Consider the following 26,529-nt stretch of genomic DNA (forward strand, 5'->3'; position numbering starts at 1 on the left):
GGGACGCCGGAGGGTCCTGTGGCCAGGGTCCCCTTGGATCCATTGCTTTGTGGGAAGACCACTGGGCAAGGGGTCGGGGCAGTTGTTGTGTGATGCTGATCCAGCTAGTCATTGCGCTTCCCCAGGCCTCAGTTTCCCCATTTGTAAAATGAGAGGAAGGAGCCAGAGGTCCTTTCCTACTAAAACACCATGGCTGATGCCCAGTCACATGGCTGGACGAGTTGTTGGAAGCTGTCCCTGCCTGGACCTTCAGAGCACCCCATTTCTGCAGGAATAGGGTTACGAGGGGTAACAACCTCTGCTTCTGATGCCTCTCTGGGCTTTTGGCACCAGGAACTGCACTTCCACAGAACCAGTAGCTTATGGGAGAGAAAGAACCGAGAGCAGGATGCAGAGCGCACTGCAGGGATATTGGCATCAGGGCTCCAGCTGTGAAGGTCGGTTAAGTTCTCACAACATGACAAAGAGGGAGTGGCTCATCCCCACCCTATGGAGCAGGGCTGGAGGCTGGTGGGGTCCAGGGGCACAGCGAGGAGGAGGTCATTGAGCTGGAGTGCCAGCCTGGGGTCTGGTGTCGGAGGCCGGGTTCTCTCCTCTGTATTGTTCCTGCTGCCAGGAATCCCATGGGAAGATCGCTATAGGCTGGGGAGAGCTGGAGATGGGTGTCAGGTCTCAGAGCCACCCCAGTAGGCAGAAGCTCTGGGGAAGTTGAGTTTGGCTCCAAGAAACAAGAAGCCTTTGCTTCCACGTCTTATCTCTGGTCCCTGCAGAATGTCACTGAGAAAGAACCATTTTGCACTTTTTTTTTTTTGGTCACAGAGTATTGAGATTAGATGCCCAGATTCCTGTTGTGAAGTCCTGGGTTCAAATTCCACCCTTTAACTTAGTAGCTGGGAGCTTGGGCACGGACTAACTTTTCATTGTGATTGCAAGTATCAGAAACACAACTGAAGTTGCCTTAAGGATGAAAAGGAGTCTGCTGGCCCATATTAAGAATTTCAAGTTTGGGTCTAGCTTCAGGTATAGCTGGATCTTCAAATGAGGCCCCCTTGTTCACTGTCTCTTTCTGTCTCTCTTTCTCTATATATACACATTTTGTTGTTGTTGTTAATTTTTTTTTTTTTTTTTTTATATATATTCTCTCTCTTTGTTGCCCAGGCTGGAGTTCAGTGGTGCAATCTCAGCTCACTGTAACTTCCACCTCCCAGGTTCAAGCAATTCTCCTGTCTCAGCCTCCTGAGTAGCTGGGACTACAGGTGCACACCACCACACCTGGCTAATTTTTGTATTTTTAGTAGAGACAGCGTTTCACCATGTTGACCAGGCTGGTCTTGAACTCCTTTCCTCAAGTAATCCGCCCGCCTTGGCCTCCCAAAGTGCTGGGATTACAGGCGTGAGCCATTGTGCCTGGCCTCCTTCTCCATATTTTGACTCTTTTTGCTCTTTCCTTCATTTGCAAACATAGTCAGGGTTTCTGGATCTTCACACCGGTGGCCTCTCTGGGTGTCCTGACCACAAACGTATCCTTATACCAAGCAGGTGCCTGGCATTTAGAAGCATTCAGTAAGATTTGTCCATAGGTTGACTGAATGAAATGAAGTCCAGCCTGGTGTGAGTTCTGGAGCCAAAAACCAGTTTCAAATTTCAGCTGCACCAGCTCCTGTAGCTAAAATCATGGACAAGTCAGCCTTTTCTGAGCCTCAGTTTGCTCACCTGTAAAATGGGGCTACCCATAGTACCCTGTTTAGATGGTCATTATGAGGGTGAAGAGAGCGACTGCCTATAACATGCCCAGCACATAATGAGCTCTTGATGCATGAGCATCATTGAATCATTATTGTTGTTGTTATTTCAAAGTCAAGCATTTGTTTCAATCCAAATAGCTGGGGGACTGTGCCGGGAAATGAGAGTCGGTTTCTTTCTCTGGGGATGACTAGGTCTGCATCTTCGCTGTGCTCCAGAAGCCTCGGGGTGCAGGGAAATAAGAGTGGAGTTAATTAAAGAGCTCTGGCTCCAGTAGCAGGCCCAGCCCAACCAGAGCCCTGAGAACCACACTGCTCTTGGCTGGCTGGTGGTGGGTGGGAGCTGAGGCCCACTCAGGGCTCCTCTGCTAGGCAGGGCTCCAGGGACGGTAGACTGTCAGGGTCCCAGCAGCTCGGGGATGGCATTATGCTCCCTGTCTCTCCTTTCTTCCTCTCTCTTTGTCTCTTTGACTTCATCTTTGTCACCTTATGACATCTTCAAAACCTCAGAGACACGCAGAGACACACACACACACACACACACACACACAAAGTGGGGAAAGAGAGAGAGAGAAAGGGAGGAGGGAGGCGAGACAGAGAGAGAGAAAGAGAGAGAGAATATGAATGAATGAATTTGATCGGCTCACTTGAGTTGCCTGTGCCAGGCCAGTAGCCCAGTAGCAACTGGCTGCCCTTGGTCTGCTCAGCTGTGTGTGTGTGTGGCCGGGGCGGGGCGGCGGCAGGGTGTGTAGGTCACATCAGCTGTCTGTCATGGGGAGTGGGGGTCATTGGGGGCCCCAGAGGACAGAGGAGTGGTGGGAATTCCTGGGAAGGAGATTTCAGCTTCCAGACCAGCTCAGACACTGCCCTGATGGAAGCTTCCAGGAGACTCCAGGCCAGGTTAGGGCCTTCTCTGGGCCCTGTCCCCTCTGCTGCCCTGTCAAAGGTGCTGGCTGTATTGTCATCGTCTGGCCAAGGCTGCTGCCGCCATCAGTCCCTGGGCTCGTCCTGAGTAGGGGTCAGCCTGTTTCATCCCTGTGGCCCTCTGTTGAGCTCAGGGCTGGCACACCGTAGTCATTCAGGATGTGTTGTATTCAATGAATGAGTGAGTGAGTGAATGGAGGACACGAGGAAGAGCTCCTAGCACCTCCCTGGTTGGTCGTCATCGGATTCATTTCATTTTCCTCCCAGTCTGGCCCAGCTCTGACTTGCTGGGATTCTCTCTCGGCCTAACAACCCCCAGGAAGGGGCCCCGGGTGCGCGCTCCCGCAGCGGCAAGGTGGGGAGAGGCTGGCTCGGCGCCTGCGGCTGCGGCGGATGGAGCGCACTAGTGCGCCCTGCAAATTAGCATGCTGAACCCACGTCTCTCGTAAGGTGTTAATTAAATTTCTTCGAAGTATATTGTCTGAAAAAAAAAGGATAATTAGAAAGATGTCTTTAAAAGTATTTATGTAACTGATATGGCACCGCTTTTGGTTTGCCGCATAATTAGATTTAAACACAACTCCTCGAGCGGCATACTCATTTGGAGAGAGCTGCTTGTTGAAATGTCATTGCGTTGTTTTTAAGAGTTTTGAGCCTGGTAAAACCATTCAACTGGGGAGGCAACGTGTAGTGGAGACAGCACTGGATGGGGAGCTGCGGTCTTAGCCCACGGGGAGCCGGGAGCCGGGGTCTTAGCCCACGTCCACATTTCTGCACTGGAGTGCCCAGGACCGCTTGCTCAGCCTGGCTGGATCTTGGCATCCTCGTCCGTCAAACGAGAGGGCCACGATGGGTTCCTGAGGCACAAGAATCTACATTTATGCCACTTTTTAAAATGTTATTTTTGCTTAGTGAAGTAGCTTGGTTTTACAGATGTGCAGACCGAGGCTGTGCAAAGCCCGGTCTTCTGACTCCAGGAGTGTTTTCTGACACAGCCCTGGAAGGCCCTTGGTCTAGAAACGATCACAGTGTCTTGCAGTTTTGAAAAATGAACACCTTGCCTTTAGGGTCTTTATTTCTCCTGAAACTCCCCCTCCCACGCGGCTCTCCTGCGATGGCCGAGGCGCCCTGCACAGCCCGGGCACTCGTCCTCATCGCCCGCCCGTAGGCTTTATTCCATGCGGTTTCAGTGGGGGCCATAGTGCCCCCAGGGGGTAAAAGCTGGTGCTTGGGGAGTCAAAAAAAGTCTTGCTCTTCTGTCTAAAGCAGATGTGGACAGGAGGTACCTAAACACACATAGGGCATCTCAGTGGTGCTAAAGCTTCATGGGAGGGAGGTGAGTAGGGGAAATAAAAGACAGCTTGAAGTCTCCTGGGGGGGTGATCATGAACAAAAGGTTGGTAGCTGTGCAGCACCTCAGCTCGGAGGGCAGATGCTCGCTGTACCCGCTTCCCACTCCCTTTTACCCTCACTACAGCCCCCACAACCCGACGTTTCCATGTTACAGACAGGGAAACTGAGGCTCAGGGGCCAAACATGCTTTGCCTGGCTAGAGATGAGGGAAGTCAGGATTCAGGCCGCGGTGGGCCCCTGGGAAGGCTGGGTGTCCAGTCCCTGGTCTGGTGGATCCAAACAGGATTGACGGGGCTGTGAACTGTGGTGGAGGAGGCTGCAGACGCACCACCCGCACGCTCACGGCTCCATGGTCTCCTGACCCGCAGGGTCATAGTGTCATCTCTCCCCACAGGGTGGACCCGGTGCCTCATGATGCCCCCAAGCCTCCGGGCTATACCCGCTTCGTCTGTGTCTCTGACACCCATTCGAGGACGGACCCCATTCAGATGCCGTACGGCGACGTGCTGATCCACGCTGGGGACTTCACCGAGCTGGGGCTCCCAAGCGAGGTGAAGAAGTTCAACGAGTGGCTGGGTAGGTCCCTCCTGCCCTGGGTGGGCGGCTGTGCTGAGCAGGAAGGGGGCTCCCGCCGTCTCCCGAGGCTGCCTCCCTGCCTTTCCCTCCTGCTCTGCCCGGGTCCCCTCCTTGGCCTGTGCCTGCCTGGTCATCCTCCCTGACCTCTCAGACCAGGTGCCCCTTTCTCCCATCCACCTTGGACCTCCCCTCCTCAAGCATCTGTCTTGGTTGTGACTTTCCATTTGTTTGTGGGAATTGTTTTTTGGCCGGAAGACCCCCTCCAAAAGGGACTTTGCTCATGTGTTTGTCTATTTGAGTGTCCAGGCCCCAGTGCCTGGCAAAGGTAGGGCCTCAATACATAATTGATGAATGAGGCCGGGTGCAGTGACTTATGCCTGTAATCCCAGCATTTTGGAAGGCCAAGGCTGATGGATCACCTGAGATCAGCAGTTCAAGACCAGCCTGGCCAACATGGTGAAACCTCATCTCCACTAAAAATACAAAAATTGGCTGGGTGTGGTGGCGGGCATCTGTAATCTCAGCTACATGGGAGGCTGAGGCAGGAGAATCACTTGAACCTGGGAGGTGGAGGTTGCAGTGAGCTGAGATCACTCCACTGCACTCTAGCCTGGGCAGCAGAGCGAGACTCTGTCTCAAAAGAAAAGAAATTGATGAATGAATGAATGAATGGCTGAGTGGGTGAATGAATGAATGAATGGCATGGAGAATGGTGGTGCCAAGGTAGGTGCTCAGCTGGTTCGCCCTAGCTCAGCCACCCACTGCCATGGAGATGGTTTTTCCGGGGGCCACATGTGGGCAGCTGCTGGTCTCGGCAGCGGAGCCCTTTCTCACGCACTGCACCATGGCGGGTGATGATTTATAAGCACATCCCCTGGGTTTGGCTTTGTGCTTTTTTTCTAAAATAAGAAAAAAAAAACTGGGGGACCCCCTGGGAAAACTCGCTTGCCTTGGAATCCAGAGAAACCTCACAGTGAGGCGTCTCTGTCCCCACCCGGGGAAGACAGATGGACGGCCCCTGTGCAGCCCAGCACCCAGGCCTGCTGCCGTGGAGGCGTGGGTGCAGGGCCGCTCACCTTTCTGCGCAGCCCCACATAGCTGCCAGACGGTCCCTTCCGCCTCCTCAGGGGCGTCCCGCTGTGCTGTTGGCTGGGACTGCGCGAGCAGAGGGCCAGGAGCGAGGCAGGGCAGCCGCGGCGAGCCAGGGGCCCGACTCTGCCAGGCGAGACAAATATTTACAAGCAAGGCCTTCCCTTCTGTTTGGCAGGCAGAGGGCTTTAAATATTGATTTTTCAAACGGGAAATTCTAATCAAAGGCCCTGTTTGGGCTGCAGGAAGTGCAGGCCAGGGGAGAGGGCTCCTGCAGGCCTGCTCTGCGATTCTCACCTTGCCCACACTGGTGCCAGGTCTGGGCTGCCTCTCAGGAGGGGCCCCTTCCCCGAGGGAGGCTGCTTGTCCCATGTGCTGTGGGTTTCAAAAGACAGGAGGTTGCACTTGGTGGAGTCAAGAGGCCGTTTCCAAGGCAGAGAGGCTGGAGTCGCTGTGGGCCAAGCTCCCACTGTGTGCCAAGCCCCCACTGTGTGCCAGGCACAGGGTGGCAGTCTCTTATCACCTCTACCTTGTTGAATTTGGGAACGGTTATTTGAGGTGGCTACCGTTTGCGTCCCTATTTGACAGAGGAGAATGGAGGTTCTGAAGGGTGAGGACTGTCTCTCACACACAGCCTGGCCTTCCAGGTGTACCCCATCATGGGTGGAAAGTGTGAACTCATAACTTGTAAAGGGGTCTTCCTTTTACAAAAGGTTCTTTCCCTCGGGCCTCGCCCCTTTGCTGCTTGGAAGTGTTTGCAGATGTCAGGGCCCTCACTCAAGGAGGAATGGGCTTCAGACTGAGGAAGGAGGAGCATTTGCATGCAAGTGACAGCATGAATAGAAGCCCATTTGCAGCTGGTATTTTGGGAACTCACCCACTGCACAAAGCAACACCCCTTGGTTGGCCGGTGGTTCAGGTCCCCGGAGTTTGGTGATCATGGCTGAGAGATGGACTGTGTGCCTATTTGGTGCATTTGGACAGGGGCATTTTTCTATAAAGCTCAAGTTTACTGAATATTTAGTATGTGCTGGGTGCTGTTCTATACCCTTCGCATGTATTAGTAACTCATTCAATCTTCCTGACAATGAGGCAGGAACTATTATCCTTCCCATTTTACAGAGGAGAAAACCAAGACCCAGAGAAGTGAAGTCACTTACGCAAAGTCACACAGCTTGTAAGTGGCAGAACTGGGCAGTTGGACCCCAGTGCTGAACTCTTGGTATAGCTCTGTGTTGCCTCTCCTTTTTGAGGTGAAGCCTCCCTAATTGGAAGTAAGGTTGTGGACGATGCTGTTTGGAGTCTGGATCTGCTTTCTGCTTGGGTGACCGCAGCAGTCACGTGGCCCCTCTGGGCCTCATTTTAAATGGAGGTGGTCAGGCTCTCCTGCCTCGCGTCCCTCCAAGGGTTGTTTTGAGGCTGTGTTGGAATGGAGGAAAGAACCACTTTGTAAACTGTAAAGTGCTGTGTACCCGTCATGATTGCCCCCATGAACTGGCGTCTCCAGATCTGGGCTCCCCTGGGTAGGGGTGGGGTGTTAGGAGGAAGACATTGGACCTGAACCTTGAGGTTGAGTTGGCAGGGAAGGCGGTGGAACAACACGTGTGTTACAGCGTGTGGAGTTCCTGAGAGATATGGACGTGTGGTCTCAGCTAGCAACAGCCCTCTCAACAACAGACACAGAGAAAAAGAGACTGGAAGGAAACATTCGGTCATCCTATTGCTGAGCCTCACTGAGAGCCCACGAGGTGCCAGGTGTGTCACAAGTCCTGGGGTAACAGTAGGCCAAGAACACGCAGGGCCCCACTCAGCCTGATGAGGGGGGACTGTGGCTCCGTACATATGAGGGCGGCATGGGAGCCGTTCATTAGAGAGAGCTACGGGGTCTGTCGGGGACCCACCTGGGGACGTGTGGTGGTGGCCATTCAGCTGGGTGGGCACGGAAGGCCTCCCTGAGGAGGGGATGTTGGGCCAGGCCTGAGGGTGAGAATGAGGCAGCCTCGTGCAGCTCTGGGCAGGACCCATTCCAGGCAGAGGACGTGGAGGCTGCAGGGGCCCTGAGGTGGGAGCAGAGAGCACTGGGAGCATTGAGAAGTGGGAGAGGCAGGGCAGCGGGGCAGGCACTGGTCCACACAGGCCTCCTGGGTCAGGGACAGGAGTGTGGGGCTGATCCTAAGGGCAGGGGGAGCTTTGGGAAGGTTTAGGCCATGATGGATTGTAGAACCAGAGTGTGCCGGGAGAGGGCTAAAGCTCCAGAATGTTCCAGAATCGATGTCTGGGTGGTGGGGTCATGGGGTTTTACCTTCTTCTTTAGGGTTGTCTGTCATTCTCTCTCTCTCTGATTTTCTGTGGGAGAGGGGTGTGTTTTTCTGGTAATTTCAAACAAAGGCAGTGCTACTGGGCAACTGGTGCCAAGTGTGTCCCAGGAGGGGATGGGACAGCGCTGGGCCTTGGGTCAATCCTGGCATCATCCAGCCAGTCAAGGGTCTCCATGAGCCCCTTCCCCAGCCAACAGGGCGGGAGACCTTTGCACACCCACCTCATCACCTTGCCTCCCTCGCCCACCCGCTGGCTCAGCCCCTTCTCCTGGATGAGAAAGTTAGAGATTTGAAATTCACAACCTGCTCCTTCCCTGTTCAATGGTCTCATGGAAAGCATCTAAAATCATATTCTGGGAGCCGTCTCCAGACAAGCAGGAGGAGATTTAAAAAATTAATAAAGACCCATCATGTAAGACAAGACAAGGCACCTAACCGGGCTTTGTGTGGCTACATTCCTGCGGACTCTAACTCGCTGTGAGGTGCGTTGCTCTCGGCTCGGCTGTGACTGGTGTCCTTGCGTTCCCTGTTTGCAGGCTTCTGTCTGGGTCTGAGTTGGTTGGAGGGGGCCGGGTTGGGATGAAAGAGTCCCTCTGAACAGCCCCTCTTTCCCCTTGGCCATTAATATCCCAAATGTATTCATGAATTAGAAGCGGCAGCTTGATTTGTAAATGTCAAGTAAGCAGCTAAAAAATTGATAAGGACGTGTTCTCCAGCTATGAAGAGTGAACGCAAAAGCAAAACTTGCTGAAAATGACAAAGAATGCGCAGGTGGCTCCTTGCTCCTCACCAGCCACAGGGAGCTCACAGCTGGACGGATCAGTCAGCAGTACCAGTGCAGGGAGGTGGGGTGGCTGGAGGCCAGGCAGCTGTCTTCACCCCTGTTTCCTCCTCTTCTTTGCTGTGTGACCTCAGTCCAGTCTCTCAACCTCTCTGTGCCTCACCTGTAGGACGGGGAGAATTGTTTTCGTGCCTAGGGCTGTGGGGGAGGGTTGAGGAATAATATTCCCATGCAGCGCTTCGCCCAGTCCGGGCACCACGGGAGCCCTGTCATTGTGAAACGGCTCTCATGGTGAGCAACTTGCTGCTGCCTCATCCTTGCCCCACACAAAACAGACTCCTCAACTTCAACACCAGCAGCACCTTTTCCCTCCAGCCACACCGGGCGGCTGGACTCCTCACTCCTAGAACAAGCTCCCCTCCCTGGTCCTGGGCCCGTGCTCCACTCACCCCTCCAGAGCTGCCCGTTGTGAAGCCTCCCCCACCCCGCTGGGCAGAGCTGTTCCCTCCGCCTCTGTATGCCCAGAGCTCCCGGTCTGGGCTCTGGCAGTGGCTCTCACCTTCACCGTCAGTCCCTGGAGGGGAGGGTCCAGGCTTCACGCCCAGCGCCAGCCAGGGGAGCCCTGGACAGAGAGGAATGTGCAGCCATGAGTGGCATGCTGACCCCGCAGACACAGCCCTGTCTGTGAGCTGGCCATGGTGACCCCAGCAGGGCAGGGCGTGCCTGAATGCCACCGGGTGAGCCACCAGTAAATGGGGGCTTCAAGGAGGGCAGCGCTGTGACACAGACCAGTGTGAGCCATCGGTGTTGCCATACAGGACTTGGGAAGCGATCTGGGAAGACTCAGGGAGCGCAGGTTGAGCTGGGGTCTCAAGGACGAGGCTAGAAGCTGGGGCCACAGGTGCTCTGGGCCTGATGAAATGTGCTAGCATGCAGGTCCCCCGGAGGCCAGGGTGCTGAGGGCAGGAGGGGAGGCCGAGCACCCAAAAGCACCCTCCTCCCAGGATGCTCTGCAGAGGCAGCCACTGACCCCAAGGCCCTGGCACTGCCCACATATTTCCCAAGGCAAGAATGCCAGGTCCCAATTCTGCTGCCGTCTGTGAGTGACAGCCATGCCTGCAAGAACTGTCAGTTCTTGAGCTGGGATTTGCAAGATGCCAGAAAGTTCCCTGTCTGTGACTGGCAGGTACCAGGCTGGCCTCCCCACCCCCAGCCACAGGAAGCCTGCAGCCTCCACAGCCCTCACTGCACCCCTAGCCCCCACAGCCTGAGGACCCTGCACCACCCTCGGGAGTGACTGCCAGAGGCCACAGATGGCTTTGCACTGGTCGGCCTCTCCTCCCCTCAGCTCTGCGGTGCCTGACGCTGGACGAAGGCTCCTCTAGCGTGGGTTCTGCCACAGCTTCCATGTGGCCTCCCTCTCCAGGGCCCTTTACAGTCTCCTCCTTTTGTTCCTCATTCCCCTCCTGCCTGCCAAAGGGGGCTCCTCCTAGGGTCCATCCTTAGGCCTCTCAACCACCTGCTTTCCAAATGTTAACTAACCATTCAGACTCCCCAGTTCTCGCTCCACCCAGACCTGCAGAATGCCTCCATCTCTCTCATCCAGCCACTGCATTGTCTAGTCTTCTTACAAAACACCTCCTCCTGGGTGTCTGCCAGGGTTTTAGACCAGTTCTATCCCAAACTGAACTCCCAAACCTCTGACCCACCCCCTTAGGCTATGTAGTAAGATGAAGCACTTCACTGTGGCGTTTGGCACCCTCCCAGCCAGGGCTCCTGTGTCCCCTCTCGTTTCCCTTGGAGGCTGACGTCTGCAGTCATCTACTGTGATTCTGACACTGCTATCGTCTGTCCTGCCCGCTGTCCCCTCGCCCACTGTGCCATCTGCTGAGCTGCTGTGGGTGCTCTGTGTGCCAGCCTGCTGGCCCCCTTCCTCCTGCAGCTTCTATCAGCCTCTCCAGGGCTGAGGCCATGCCCTGGTCAGCACAGGTCCTCAGAGCCCAGCCCAGCCTGGCACCGAGGTGCCCAGCGGTGTTTGTTGAAAAAGTGTGGTTTGTAAAGCACATGATGGGCCCGTTAATTAAGTAGCACTACCCTTAGCAGACTCAGGCAGGGGAGGAAGATGAGGCCTGGTAATGGAGTGTTTAGAAGTTATAATTAACTTTGTACTGGTGCCTGAACATAACACGATATATGAGACAATATAAAAGGGGTCCAAGGATTTAAGTGAAATAGAACTAGGTCTTTTGCAAGTAAACCCTTAATTAAAATCCATGAGGGAGGAAGGGAGAGAAAGCGAAACGGAGAATTCACGTCAAGGCCGTTGCTTTGGTTCTTGCCTCATTTGCCACTGCGTGGAAGGCCCGAGGCTGCAGGGGGTTTGCGTGGAAATGGGCCACACACAATCGTTTTGCCTCTTTGGGATTTAATCCCAAGGCGCCGGCCCGGCGGAATGGGCACCTTCTATGTTCAAGGCTCCAAGTGGAGGTCAGGGGCTTCAGAAAGGAGCAGGTGGGACCTCCCCCTCCCCCTGCAGGAGCAAGAGGCAGCCCACAGGCACAGGAATTAGGATCATGTGTGGGAAACAAGTACTTTCTGGTGCAAGCTGGTGGTTGACCCCCCTCCATGCCCCCCTTAAATTTGTCTGTTCCTTCCAGTCTACTCTCTGGCCTCCTCTCTTCTTCTTGGAGGGGAGACCAACCTTGGATGTGGATGGGGAAGGTCCCCATCTCAGAGTTCATGGCTCTCTGTCCCCTGCAGCTTGTGTGAGGCCCTGCTCTTGTCTCATTTCTTTATTTTTTCCCTGCCTTCTTCCCACCTCCCCCGATGAACAGCATGCACAAGCTCCCTCCTCTCCCTTGCTCCTTCCTGCCGGGGTGCACCTCGCTCTTCCTCCCTTTCCTGACTTGAGCACTGCAAGATCCTGCCCCGTGGCTGCCCCTTCTGACTGCTACAGAGTGTGCTGGGCGGGCACCCCCCATCATAGATCAGGACCTAGAGCTGGTACCTGGGCACCTGCCCCTGTGCGGGGCTGCTCCTGCCTCCAGGAGGTGGAGCCGTGCTGCTCTATGCGTGGAGGGTGCAGTCGGGTGGGACTGGAGGCTTCCTGGGAATGGGGTGCTAAGGTCCATCAAGCCTCATGCTGGCTCTGTCGGGACTTGCAGCCTCTCCGCCGGTCAGGGCACCAAGCACTGGAGGTCAGGGACGTGGGGCCACTGCTGGGCCTGTCCTCATCAGCCAGCTGACCTCCCTTCTCCCTCATGGAGTGTCCACCTCAATCAGGCGAGATCGTTTGTGCACCCTGTGTGAACTCAGCCCCTCCTGGCACTTAGGGCCCTGCCAGTTCACGTACCTCCCAGCGTCAGAGTCCCCAGCATGGGTTAGCAGAGCTCCTGCCTCTCGCACGGGGCTGTGACTGCTGGGGGCCAGGGCAGGGGTCTACACGCATCTCAGTCAACACAGCATGGGGGGCTACTGTGTTCACTGCTTTGGTGCCGGAGATTCAGTGATGGACGGCACAGCAGTGCCCCTGCCCGCATGGCCTGAGGGTGAATGAAGTCATAGGTGGTGAACAGCAAGCGGAGTGAAGAGAACTGATCAATGCACGGGGTAGGCTGGTGGTGACTGGGGTGGGAAACTCCTTGACATAAGATGGTTGGAGAAGATCCCCCTGGGAGAGTCGTGCACTGAGAAGGACCCAGCTGTGAATTCCTGCTGCACGATGGAGGCCTGTGGGCCTGATCCTGGTGATCCTGGGCCGCTGACCAGCTGGGGCAAGGGCATGAATTTTATTCTAGAGGCCACTGGGGGTCTTAGGCAGGGGAGGACAAGGTCTGATTCGGGGTTCTGAAGGACTCTTCTGGGTGAAGCCTGACTGTAGCAGGCAGGAGAGGACACCAGGGCACCAGGGGAGGTTGGCGCAGGTGTCAGTGAGAGGCCAGGGTAGCTCAGACTGGACCTGGAGGTGGCCCAGGAAGAGTGCAGTACAGGCTTGGCTCTGGTGTGGAAGTGAAATCAACAGGATTTGCTGGTGGGGTATGGAGTTAGGGGTGAGGGAGATGGCTGACCTGGTATCCTTAGGGCCTGGCAGCCTAGCATGAGGTGGGCATTTAACAAATATTTGTTAAAGGAATAAGAAAAGAAAAGACAAATTTTGTGACGTGGTCACTTTGATAAAAAACATCCAACCAACTTTTTTTTTTTTTTTAAAGAGCTAACGAGAATTCTCTCTGAAAGTGTACAGCAGACTTAAAATGGATTCTGGTACAACGGCCTGATTCAGACATTTCCAGACACACATTGTTATTCTCTCAGACTTGAGATTGAATATTTTAAAAATAATTTTACTTTTAAACTCTAGAGCCTCTTGTCACCTCCGGCACTCTCTGGTGGGAAGCTGGTTGGTGTCCAGGGATTTTGGTGGCGTAGTCACATGACCAGCGTGATTGAGAAACAGAGTGACCACCTGGGGAGACAGATCAATGCTCAGATGAAAAATGGATGGCTTGTGCAGCAGAGGTTTGGTCTTCATTTAAAAAATTAATTTTCTATATTCTTCATCAAAAAAACTCCTCACAAGCCATGCTGTGTTTTAGAGGCTAAAAGGGAGAAAATTAACTTCTAAGAAAGATGAAAAATCTAGAATTCTAAGTTGTAGTCAAGTGATTTTGGCCAGCCATAATTACAGTATTTTCATGTTAATATATAAACCTCTTGAAAGGTGTGCTTAAGTGATAATTATCTATTTACAACAAAATGGCTTTGGAAATGAAATGAGACCCATTGTTGTGTGTGTGTGTGTGTGTCTATTAAACGTGTTATGCAGTGGTGTTTTTTTCTTTCTTTCTTTCTTTCTTTTTTTGAGATGGAGTCTCACCCTGTCACCCAGGCTAGAGCACAATGGCGCGATCTCAGCTCACTGTAACCTCCCCCTCCCAGGTTCAAGCAATTCTCCTGCTTCAGCCTCCTGAGTAACTGGGATTACAGGTGCCAGCCACCACGCCTGACCAATTTTTGTATTTTTTGTGGAGACGGGGTTTCACCATGTTGGCCACGCTGGTCTCAAACTCCTGACCTCAGGTGGTCCACCTGCCTTGCCCTACCAAAGTGCTGGGATTATAGGCATGAGCCACCGTGCCTGGCCCTTTCTTTCTTTTTTTTTTTTGAAGACCATCATCCTAAGTATCTCTGCCTTAAAATTAAAAACTTAAAAAAAATATAAGCAGGGTAGAGAGATTCATTTCTCTGAAAGGGCTGGGCTCTCTGAAAGTTCTTGTGTGGCTTTGTTTTGTGTAATTTGTTATTCGTTTAGATTTTTTGTTTGCTTGTTTATGTCTCATTTTGTGACAAAGAGTTGGAGATAGTTTATAAAAATGACAAAAATAGTTAAATGGATAGAATATTGATGATAAATTAAAAGCCAGGGTTGAAAAAAAGTTAGAGTAGCTCAGACAGAGGGCCTAGAATTCCATCACCCAGTGCTATGTGGGCTCTAAGTGGGAAACTAGGGTCTGAGCTTCCTGGGGGCCAAAGTGAAGAAGGTAATTTGACTAATGGCCATAATTATTGGGAGATGTGCCAGCTCCTCTGATTGGTCCTCTGTAGCATATTTGACATCCATCTCATTCCACTGGGAGTATCTTGAAGGCCTATTCCTGTGTCCTCCTTATTTCTGTGTGGAAAGACCTTGGTAAAGGTTTTTGTATTTGGGTAATAACAACAAATATTTATTCAGTTTCTTGGTATATAAAACATGCCCATTTCTGTCATTCATTTTGTGCTTTCTATCCCTCCCACCTCTGCCTTCTTTTGGATTGATTGAAATTTCTGTTTTTCGCCTCTACTGGTTTGGAAATTCTTTATTCTTTTTTGATTTGTTTAGTAGTTACTCATAAATTTTTAATGTGTGTATCAGACTTAACACAGCCTAAAATTAATCAACATCTCCATTCCTCCCTGAGGAACTCGGGGACACTCCTACCCTGCCCCCTCTTGCTGCCATCTTATCTATGTCTTGGCTGTCCGGTGTTTACTTTTTTTTTTTTTGCTGATGGGACCTCACTCTGTTGCCCAGTGTAGAGTGTGGTGGCACAATCATTGCTCACTGAAGCCTCGACCTCCTGGGCTCAAGCAAGCCTCCCGTCTTAGTCCCCCACCTCACCCTGAGTAGCTGGGACTACAGGCATGCACCGCCATGCCTGGCTAATTTTCATATTTGTTTTAGAGATGGGGTTTTACCATTTTGCCCAGGCTGGTCTTGAACTCCTAGGCTCAGGCGATCTGCCTACCTCGCCCTCCCAAATTGCTGGGACTACAGGCATGAGCCACTGTGCCTAGCCTGGTGTTTACTTTTTTTTTTTTTTTTTTTTTTTTTGACACAAGATCCCAGGCTGGAGTGCGGTGGTGTGATCATGGCTCACTGCAGCCTCAACCTCCTGGGATCAGGCGATTCTCCCACCGTAGCCCTCCTAGTAGCTGGGACTACAGGCATGCACCATGACACCCAGCTGACTTTTTATTTTTTGTAGAGGTGGGGTTTTGCCATGTTGTCCAGGCTGGTCTCGAACTCCTGGGCTCAAGCGATCTGTCTGCCTTGGCCTCCCAAAGTGCTGGGATTACAGGCATGAGCCACTGCACCCAACCTGGTGCTTACTTTTAATGCATTTTTAATTCTGCCTCGAACTAGTCATCGTTATTAGTATTTGTTTTCCAGGTTGCACTTGGTTATTTACTCAACAGATGTTTCCGAGCACTTTTTCTGCACTGGGCATGATTCTAGGCACTGGGAATGCAGCAGTGAACGAAACTAGTTCCTGCCTTTGTGAGTCAGGGGAGAAGACAGGCTGTGGATAAACAGCTGTCATGTGATGTGGGGTGTTCAGGCTGAGGGGACATGAAGGGATGGGGAAGGGTGGGACCCTCTGCTGAGGTGACGTTTGCATGAAGACCTGAATGGAGGCAGCCAGCCGTACCCATGTCTGGGCAGAGGCAGCAGCTCTGAGTTGAGGGTGTTGATGGCACATGGCAGGATGTGGCTGGAGCTCCACGGAGAGTCTGAGCGAGTGAGTGGAAGCAGCTGAATCCAGATGGGGGATGGGACCCAGTAGGGAAGCTCCGGGGGCTTCACACAGGAGGTGGCAAGTGAGGCAGCCTGGGCATTTGGGCAGTGCTTGGACACATGAAGTATGAGCACAGGCCTTCCAGCTCAAGCAGTGAGGCTAACCAAGGGCTTAAGGCTGAAGCTGCTACTTGCCTTTGGTTTGCAATCATTCATTCACTTAACGAACATTTGTGGCGCCCCTGTTTGTTCTACATCCTGTGCCAGACGCCAGAGATACCGTGGGCAGCAAATCAGGCAAGATTTCCACTTGAGAGCCACACGAACAAGAAAACGCCATGACACGATGGAGACAGGACAGGGGGAAGTGGTAGCTTGGGACCAAGTGGGACCATGTAGGCTTAACTTGAAGCTCACCTGCCTCCCAGGTGGGAGACGGAGGGCAGGTGACTTTCCTGTGCAATGGAGGGTGGCGGTGCCTTCCTCCCCCAGCTGATGGTTCTGCGGATGAGAGATGATGTGTGCCAAGCGTGCGATCTGGGGCTGTGCCAGCTTCCCTCGTGTGACTCTTCCTCTTCTTGTGCCGCTTCTCTCCAGCTCATTCAAGGCTGTGGACCCTTTGGGGAGAAATTGCTGGCTGGTTGATTAGAAGTTGGTGGAAGCAGGATTCTCTTACTGACATGCTTTTTCGCTCTTTTCACAAACATGGAGAGAGGTGTTTGGATATGAAACAAGCCTGTAGATTTTTTTAAAATGTCATTTTCATACAGGATTTTATTCCAGAACAGGAATAATGAACAAGCCAGAAAATCCTGGCCAGCACAGAATTAAAATACTCTGTCCCTGTGTGCACATAAACTTCTGAAATGTCTGGAAGTTTCCACTATTTCCCTGTCTATACAACCTGCCCCTGCCTGCCTCCTGCACCTGCACTCAGTGTAAACGTTGTCAGAAACCCTGGGACTGGTTCCGTTTGGAGAATATGATCGCCACTTAGAGAGAGTGGAAACCAGCAGGTGCTGTTATTGTTCATGTAGAGGGGCGTCTCCCCTCCTGGTTTCTCGTTTATCCTCACAACTGGCCCATCGCACACTTCAGTGCGCGAGAGCAGATTATACAGGTCTCGGGAGGGCATGACATTCTGCACTTCTAATGAGCTCCCAGGGGATGCCCCTTTGTTCTTCCAAGAACTCTTGGGGAGCACACTTTGATTTTTTTCTTTTCTTTTCTTTTTTTTTTTTTGAGACAAGGTCTCACTCTGTTGCCCAGGCTGGAGTGCAGTGGTGCGATCTCGGCTCACTACAACCTCTGCCTCCCAGGTTCAAGCAATTCTCCTGCCTCAGCCTCACAAGTAGCTGGGATTATAGGCACCTGCCACCACGCCTGGCAATTTTTGTGTTTTTAGTAGAGACAGCGTTTCACCATATTGGTCAGGCTGGTCTTGAACTCTTGAACTCAAGTAATCCACCTGCCTTGGCCTCCCAAAGTGCTGGGATTACAGTCAGAAGCCACCGTGCCTGTCCTGGGGATCACATTTTGAGTAGTAGGGCCCGACACCAGCATTGTCCAACTTCCTGAGAGAGTGGAGAGGCTGTAGATCTGTGCTGTCCAGTGTGGTAACTGCGAGCCCACATGTGGGTATTGAGCACTTAAAATTCAGTTAGCGTGACTCAGAAACTGACTTTTGTATTTTTGTTTCATTGTAGCTGATTTGAAATTAAATGTCCACAGGGAGTTCATGGCTACTGCATTGGACCACACATCTAGACATCCCTGGAGGTGTCTGCTGTTGCTGTCTCTGCTTTGCAGATGCAAAAGCTGAGCTCAGGGAAGAGAAAGCTTGCCTAAGGTCATACAGCAAAGAAAAGTGGAGTCAGGATTCCAACCTAAGGTCTAGGCTCTTTTAAAATCTTAATGGATTGATTGATTGATTGACACAGAGTCTTGCTCTGTCGTCCAGACTGGAGTGCAGTGGCATGATCTCAGCTCACTGCAACCTCCACCTCCAGGGTTCAAGTGATTCTCTTGCCTCAGCCTCTTGAGTAGCTGGGATTACAGGAGCCTGCCACCATGCCCAGCTAATTTTTGTATTTGTAGTAGAGACGGGGTTTCACCATGTTGGCTAAGCTGGTCTCGAACTCCTGACCTCAGATGTTCCACCTGCCTCGGGCTCCCAAAGTGTTGGGATTACAGGAGTGAGCCACCATGCCCAGTCCTAAATTTTTTATTTGTTTTTAATACCTAAGGAGACCTTTTGTATATGGGAACTACTCTTGCGTATCTGGAAAATCCCGTCAGTCCCTGACTCTTTTTTTTTTTAAAGCAAATTCTTCGTTTCCAAGACGGTTTCAATATTTATGGTCAGGAGTAATGCTTTATAGGCTTAGGACTAACTTAAAAAAGTCCTGTGTCAGTTGCTGATGGGATACAGGGATTTTTGCATCCTGCGTTTCATATTCGAAATACACGTTTTGCTGCAAAGCCTTGTATCCAAGTCACACGGGGGCTTAACAGCAATAATGACTTCTGGACAGAAGTTTACAGTTTACAGGCACTTTCATGTTGTTTTCTCACTGATCCCTTGCGGCAAATATCCTGGGCCTTGAGTATATTGTCCCCACTTGACAGATGAGAAGACTGAGGCCCAGTGCAGAGAGGTGGTTTCTGGAGGTCATGCAGGTCTCCAGGGCAGGGATCTGGATCGTCAGGTACACTGCCATATATTCAGCACCACGGACAGTGCTAACCCCCCCCCCCCCCCAACCCGCCCCAGTACCCTCTCAGTGTTGTTATTGGCTAAGTCAAGGAGTGCACTCATCAGCTTACCCTACCACCCTGAGTTCCAGATGTGGGCCCTGTGTGTGCCCTGGCAGACTGTGGATACGCTAGGCCTCTGCCTGCCTCGATCCCCTGCTCGGCCCCATTCCTGCACCCTGAAACTCTTCCACCTACCGCCCAGCAAGGGAGGGAGTTGGACGCTGAGGGCCATACACATGCGTCAGGGGGACATGGTTGGGAGCTCAGACTCTGAACTGAAACCAGAGCTGGGCCACCTTGCCTCCTCAATGTGTGATCTTGGGCAGGTGACTTAGTCTCCCTGGACCTCAGTTTTATCATTTGGAAAATGGGTCAGTAACCGGGATGTTTCTCACAGGGCCTTGGTGAGATCTGAACAAGAGAATGCAGGTGAAGTGCAAGCTTCAGGTGGATGCAGCATAAACTGTTCGTTGTTTCCGTCCCTCTTGAGCAAAGTGCATTCTAGAAGCAGAAACGCAGTGGAGGCAGCTGGAGGGATGAGGCTGCAGAATGGGCGGGCCCAGCTGGGTGGTGGTGGTTTGTAGAGCCAGGGACACCAGCAAGTAATCTGGGGAGGAGGCATGCAGGGCGTAGTCCCCTGACCTTTGTCCTCAGTGGGACCAGCTCCGTTCTGCTCAGGTGTCAGCGACCTCCCTCCCACTCAGTGTTCTCTGTGGCTTTTGGAGCCTCCCCCATTGCAGGGCTTATCTGGGTTTCAGAGGGAGCCATGATGTGGTCATGTCCATGGAGCTGGCCTAGTTTAATTCCTGAATGAGACGCGGGCCAGGGGAAAGGAATGGGCAGGCCCCCTCTCAGCCCTGCCTGGCCACGTGCCTGCTGGGCAGCCCTGAGAAGGTCATTACTCCCCTGTGCCTCAGTGTCTTCACCTAAAAAATGGGGCCACACACTTGCTTTGGAGGGCTGTCGTGAGGATTGAATAAGGCATTGCAGCTGGGATTCTGCTTAGACTTGTGGGTCCTGAGAGACCTCCCGAGTTTGGATCCTGGCTCTGCTCTTCCCAGCCATATGGCCTTGGGCATGTTCTGTCTGCTCTCTGAGCCTCAGTTTTCTCATCTATCAAAGGGAGCTGATATTGGGAGAGTTCAGTGAGGCAGTGGGTGATCTGGGCTCATCATAGGGCCTGGCGTGGGGTAAATGCATAACACACGCAGCTGTTGCTGTGATGGTGATTTTATGAACACATTAAATCTAAAGTGCCTGGCACAGAATAGACGGCTCAGTTATGAGACTCTTTTCTTTTCTTTCTTTTTTTTTTTGAGACAGAGTTTCGTTCTTGTTGCCTAGGCTGGAGTGCAATGGTGCCATCTCGGCCCACCACAACCTCTGCCTCCCGGGCTCAGGCGATTCTCCTGCTTCAGCCTCTCGAGTAGCTGGGATTACAGGCATGTGCCACCATGCCCAGCTAATTTTGTATTTTTAGTAGAGATGGGGTTTCTCCATTTTGGTCAGGCTGGTCTCGAACTCCCAACCTCAGGTGATCCACTCACCTTGGCCTCCCAAAATGCTGGGATTACAGGCGTGAGCCACTGTGCCCGACGTTTTTTTCTTTTTTCTTTTTTTGGAGTCTCGCTGGGGTACAGTGGTGCCATCTCAGTTCACTGCAACCTCAGCCTCGCAGGTCCTGCCTCCTGGGTTCACACCATTCTCCTGCCTCAGCCTCCCGAGTAGCTGGGACTACCGGCGCACGCCACCACGCCCAGCTAATTTTTGTATTTTTAGTAGAGACTGGGTTTCACCATGTTGGCCAGGACGGTCTCAATCTCTTGACCTCGTGATCCACCCACCTCAGCCTCCCAAAGTGCTGCAATTACAGGTGTGAGCCACGCACCCGGCCGGTGGTAGCTTTAATTACTACTATTAATATCATCCAAAGAGGACTTCCGCTTTTTAAAATCGTGCATTTAAAAGTTAGAATTTAGTTCTTTGAAATTTGTTTTTAAAAGAAAAGCGGATTTTTAAAAGTGTATAGGTTTGTTTCTTTGATCTCTCTTAAGAAGAAGGATTTCACACCTTTCGGAGTGTGCACGATGCAAATGAAGATCCGAGAGCTCGCGGAAGGCCGTTTGGAGCTAATTCTGGGCTGGTTTGACAGCCACGACACTGAAGGGGAAGCATCGAGCTGACAAAGCGAGGCTTTCTTTGGTAACATCCCAACCTCTCAAAATAGTCACTTTCCAAACTAACATTTGTCATGTTGGTGTTTGAAAGAAGTTTTTTGTTCATTGATCCAACCATGCACCGCACCCCCTTAAAACTCTGCAGAGGTTCCCTCCTGTGTCCTGGGTGAGTCCAGGCACTGCTCCTGTGGTCAAGGCTTCTGGGAGGGACCCCGTGGTCCCCTACTGGGCCTGGCTCCACCCCTCCCCTTTGTCTGTCTGAGGCTTCGGGGCAGTTGTCACACTGCTGGATGTTTTCCCGCCTCCGTGCCTTTCTCGTGTGGGCTGCTCCTGCCGGAGTGCGGATCCCGTCTGCCGAGGGAACTGCTGTCCACTGTGGCTACCTGTTTCTGTGATCACCTCCCCATATTTTTCTTTTTTTCTTTCTTTCTTTTTTTTTTGAAAAGGGGTCTTTTTGAAACTGTCGCCCAGGCTGGAGTGCAGTGGTACGATCTCGGCTCACTGTGACCTCGGCCTCCCAGGTTCAAGTGATTCTCCTGCCTCAGCCTCCCTGGTAGCCGGGATTACAGGCGTCTGCCACCACGCTTGGCTCATTTTTGTATTTTTAGTAGAGGTGGGGTTTCACCATATTGGCCAGGCTGGTCTTGGACTCCTGACATTAGGTGATCCACCTGCCTTAGCCTCCCAAAGTGTTGGGATTACAGGCATGAACCAGGGCGCCCAGCTAATCACTCCCTTTTATCAACTTTGTGGAAACTCTCATGCTCCTGGCCAGGGAAAGGAAACAGCACTGCTGCCTGTGGTTCTGTAGAACTCAATACCCTCCCCACTGCTGCTTCCCGGCTGCCTGTGCATGTCTCCCTCCATAACCCTAGGCCACAGAGGAAGGGATGAGAGGGGGCCGACCAAAACTTAGTAGGGCCAAGAAAGAGAACTGGGGAATGGGGAAATGAATAAACAGAGAGGAGGCAAGATGATTTTATTTTAGTGTATCCTAACATTCAAAATGTTTATTTAGCCTTAAAACACTTGGCTTTACGAATGCGTATTTTATTATTATTTTTTTTGAGACAGAGTCTTGTTTTGTCTCCCAGGCTGGAGTGCAGTGGCATGATCACAGCTCACTGCAGCCTCGACTTCCCGGGCTTCAGCAACCCTCCCACCTCAGCTTCCCAAGTAGCTGGGACCACAGGCACATTCCACCACACCTGGCTAATTTTTTTATTTTTTGTAGAGATGAGGTTTCCCTGTGTTTCCCAGGCTGGTCTCAAACTTGTGGGCTCAAGCAATCCTCCTTTTTCAACCTCCCCAAGTGCCAGGATTAAGGGTGTGAGCCACCACACCCAGCCATAAATATTTTAAAATTTTTAAAAAAGGAACTTTTAGTCTTACTCATTTTCTTTTCTTTTCTTTTCTTTTTTTGAGACGTAGTCTCGCTCTGTCGCCCAGGCTGGAGTGCAGTGGCACAGTCTCGGCTCACTGCAAGCTCTGCCTCCCGGGTTCAAGTGATTCTTCTGCCTCAGCCTCCCGAGTAGCTGGAACTACAGGCGCCCGCCACCACGCCCAGCTAATGTTTTATTTTATTTTATGTATTTGTTTATTTATTTTTGTATTTTTAGTGGAGACAGGGTTTCACCATGTTAGCCAGGGTGGTCTCGATCTCCTGACCTCGTGATCCGCCCATCTTGGCCTCCCAAAGTGCTGGGATTACAGGCGTGAGCCACCGTGCCTGGCCCAGGATTCTAAGATTTGAAAAGCTGCATTGCTAGAACTCTCAGAGCTCCAAGAGCCTACAGTTCTGCCTGCTCACGCTTCTACTTGTCTAGGATCCAGCTCCCCAGATTATTTATTTAAATTGTGGTGAAATATACATGACATTGATCATTTTAGCCTTTTAAAAGTGTATAGTTCAGTGGCATTAAGACCATTCACATTGTTGTACAAGCATCACTGCCTTTCCTCTTTAGAACATTTTTTGTCTTCCCAAATGGAATGATCCATTAAAACAACTTCTTCCTCCCTCCTCTCCCCAGCCCCCGGCATCCACCATTCTACTTTCTTTTTTTAAATTTAAATATTTATTTATTTCTTTATTGAGACAGAGTCTCGCTCTGTTAGCCAGGCTGGAGTGCAGTGCCACGATCTAGGCTCACTGCAACCTCCGCCTCTCAGGTTCAAGCAATTCTCCTGACTCAGCTTCCCAGGTAGCTGGGATTACAGGCGCCCACCACCATACCTGGCTAATTTTTGTATTTTTAATAGAGAGGGGGTTTCACCATGTTGGCCAGGCTAGTCTCGAACTCCTGACCTCAGGTGATCCACCGTCCTTGGCCTCCCAAAGTACTGGGATTACAGGCGTGAACCACCGCTCCCAGCCTATTTTCTTCTTTTTAGAGACAGGGTCTCACTCTGTTGCCAAGGCTGGAGTGCAGTGGTGTTCTTGGTTCGCTGCAGCCTTGATCTCTTGGGCTCAAGCAATCCTCCCACCTCAGCCTCCTGAGTAGCTGGGACTATAGGTGTGTGCCACCACATCCAGCTTATTTTTTGAATTTTTGTAGAGACAAGGTCTCACTATGTTTCCCAGGCTGGTCTTGAACTCCTGGCTTCAAGGGATCCTCCCGCCTTGGCCTCCCAAAGTTCTTCATCTTAAAGGAACACCATAATTATTAAGGAATAGGGCTCCATCATGGTTCACTATAGCCTCAACTTTCCAGGCTCAGGTGATCTTCCCACCTCAGCCTCCTGAGTAGCTGGGACTACCAGTGCACACCATCACACCTAGCTAATTTTTGTATTTTTAGTAGAGATGGGGTTTTGCCACATTGCCCAGGCTGGTCTCGAACTCCTGACCTCAGGTGATCCACTTGCCTCAGCTTCCCAAAGTGCTGGGACTGAGACATATATTTCTGTTCTCTCGCATCTTACGGAACGTTTGTATTCAGATTCTTCAAGTGCATTTTCTGCATTGATACCGTGTTAGTTTGATAGGGCTTCCCTGACCGAGTACCAGAGACTGGGAGGCTCCAACAATAGAAACCTATTGTCTCCCAGTTCTGGAGGCCAGAATCTGAGGTTGAGATGTTGGCAGGTAGGTTTCTTTTGAGGCCTCTCTCCTTGATTTGCAGATGGCTGTCTTCTCACTGTGTCGTCGTATGGGCTTCTCTGCCTTCTGTGCCTTCATGATGTCTTTTTTTTTTGAGATGAAGTCTTACTCTGTCACCCAGGCTGGAGCACAGTAGTGTGATGTGGGCCCACAGCAACCTCTGTCCTGGGGTTCAAGCGATTCTTCTGCCTCAGCCTCCAGAGTAGCTGGGATTACAGGTGCTCGCTACCACGCCCAGCTAATATTTATAGTTTTAGTAGAGATGGGTTTTCACCATGTTAACCAGGCTGGTCTCAAACTCCTGACCTCAGGTGGTCCACCCATCTCGGTCTCCCAAAGTGCTGGGATTACAGGCATGAGCCACTGCGCCAGGGCAATGTCCTCTTGTTACAGGGACACCAGTCACTGAATTAGAGCCCACTCATATGACCTCATTTTACCTGAATTACCTCACTAAGGGTCCTGTCTCCAAATGCCATCCCATTCTGAGGTACTTGGGATTAAGACTTCAACATGTTCATTTTGCAGAGGGGGACACAATTTTTAGCCTATAACAGGTGAAACTGCCGTCACTAGAGCTATTTTCTGTTTCCGACATATTTTTCAGAGCATTTTCCAATCTGTTGCAGGAAGCTCTAGAAACCCATTGATAATCTCAGCACCAGAATTTCTCAGTGTAATTGCTCCATGTTGAATGATCAGCTATCAGCATTACTGTTGATTCTTTGAAGATAATGTGTGTTTTCCTCCGCCGCAATTGCTTGAAAGTGTCTTGTGTTTGGTTTCCAGTACTTTGACTATTATATTAATTTCCTGAGGCTGCAGTAACAAGTTATCACAAGCTTCTTGGTTTAAGATAACAGAAATGGGCCGGGCGCGGTGGCTCACGCCTGTAATCCTAGCACTTTGGGAGGCCGAGGTGGGTGGATCACGAGGTCTGGAGATCGAGACCATCCTGGTTAATACGGTGAAACTCCATCTCTACTAAAAATACAAAAAAATTAGCCAGGCATGGTGGCGGGCATCTGTAGTCCCAGCTACTCAGGAGGCTGAGGCAGGAGAATGGCGTGAACCCGGGAGGCGGAGCTTGCAGTGAGCCGAGATTGTGCCACTGCTGTACTCCAGCCTGGGCAACAGAGCGAGACTCCATCTCCAAAAAAAACCCAGAAAGGTAAGGTATCCTTTCACTGCTCTGGGGGTCAGAAATCTGACATTCAGGTGTCAGCAGGGCTGTGTTCCTTCTGGAGGCTCTGCAGAGGGAGAGGAAGCAGGGAATCCTTCCTTGCCTCTTGTAGCTTGTGGTGGCTGTTGGCAATCTTTGGCTTCCTTGATTTGTGGCCACAGGATCATGTTTACCTGTGAATAGAGACATTTTTATTTCTTCCCTTCTGTTCTGGATGCTTTTATTTCTTTTGCATGCTTCACTGTCCTGGCTAGAACCTCAAGTATGATGCTGAATAGACATGGTAAGAGTGGACCTCCTTGTTTTCTGACCGATCTTAGGAGGAAGACTTTCATTCCTTCACTATTAAGTATGATGTTAGCTGTGGGATTTGTAGTATGTATGTATTTATTTGTTTATTTAGAGGCAGGGTCTCACTATATTGCCTAGGCTGGCCTTGAAAGCTTGGGCTTGGGTGATTCTCCTGCCTCAGCCTCCCAAACAGCTAGGGCTGCAGGTGTGCACCACCATGCCTAGCTCACTGAGGAACCTTCAGAGATGCTCCTTGTCAGGTTGAGAAGGTCCCTTCTCTTCCCAGTTTGTTACGTGTTTTTTGTTTTGTTTAGAGACAGTGTCTTGCCCTGTCGCCCAGGCTGGAGTGCAAGGGTGCAATTTTGGCTCACTGCAACCTCTGCCTCCCAGGTTCAAGCGATTCTCGTGACTCAACCTCCCAAGCAGCTGAGATTACAGATGTGCAGCACCATGCCTGGCTGATTTTTGTATTTTTAGTAGAGATAGAGTTTTCGCCATGTTGGCCAGGTTGGTCTTAAACTCCTGCCCTCAAATGATCCATCCCCCTCAGCCTCCCAAAGTGCTGGGATTACAGGTGTGAGCCACTGCACCCGGCCATGTGTGTGTGTGTGTGTGTGTCTAAATCATGAAAGGGTGTTTTATTTTGTCAAATGCTTTTCTGTGTCTGTCGAGATGATCATGTTTTCCCCCTTATTACGGTGTATTACATTAATTGTTTTTGTATGTTGAACCGACCTTACATTCCTGAGTTCAATCCCGTTTGGTGATGGTGTATAATCCCTTTTTATATGGTGTCTAATCCTTTGTGATTGCTTGATTTGACTTGCTAGTATTTTTTTGAGGATTTTGCGCCTATATTCAGAGGGAATATAGGTCTGTGGTTTTCTTTTCTTGTGATAGCTTTGTCTGGTTTTGATGTTAAAGCCTCCTAGACTGAGCTGGAAAGTGTTTTCTCCTCTTTTGCTTTTTGGAAGAGTTTGTCAAGGACTGGTGTTAATTCTTGAAATGTTTGATACAAATCACCAGTGAAGCCATCTGTTGCTGAGCTTTTTATCATTATAAAATATTCTTCCTTTTTTCTAGTAACAATTTTTGTCTTCAAATCTATTTTTTTCTGATGCTGGTATAGCGACTACAGCTCTCTTTTGGCGTCTGGATACTGTTTGTATATCTTTTCC

General features: G+C 51.2%; 1 protein-coding gene across 2 annotated transcripts in view; it reads left to right on the top strand.

The window, feature by feature from the left end:
• The window catches only part of MPPED1 (metallophosphoesterase domain containing 1), a 92,136-nt gene that overhangs the window by 16,395 nt on the left and 49,212 nt on the right, over nucleotides 1–26,529 (top strand). For both annotated transcript variants that reach the window (XM_026449461.1, XM_026449462.2), the window contains one exon: nucleotides 4,414–4,595. In XM_026449461.1, the coding sequence (XP_026305246.1) occupies nucleotides 4,414–4,595 (182 nt within the window). The remainder of the gene's footprint in view (nucleotides 1–4,413; nucleotides 4,596–26,529) is intronic.

Source organism: Piliocolobus tephrosceles, chromosome 19 (assembly GCF_002776525.5).
Source record: "Piliocolobus tephrosceles isolate RC106 chromosome 19, ASM277652v3, whole genome shotgun sequence".
In the NCBI taxonomy this organism is placed as follows: Eukaryota; Metazoa; Chordata; class Mammalia; order Primates; family Cercopithecidae; genus Piliocolobus; species Piliocolobus tephrosceles.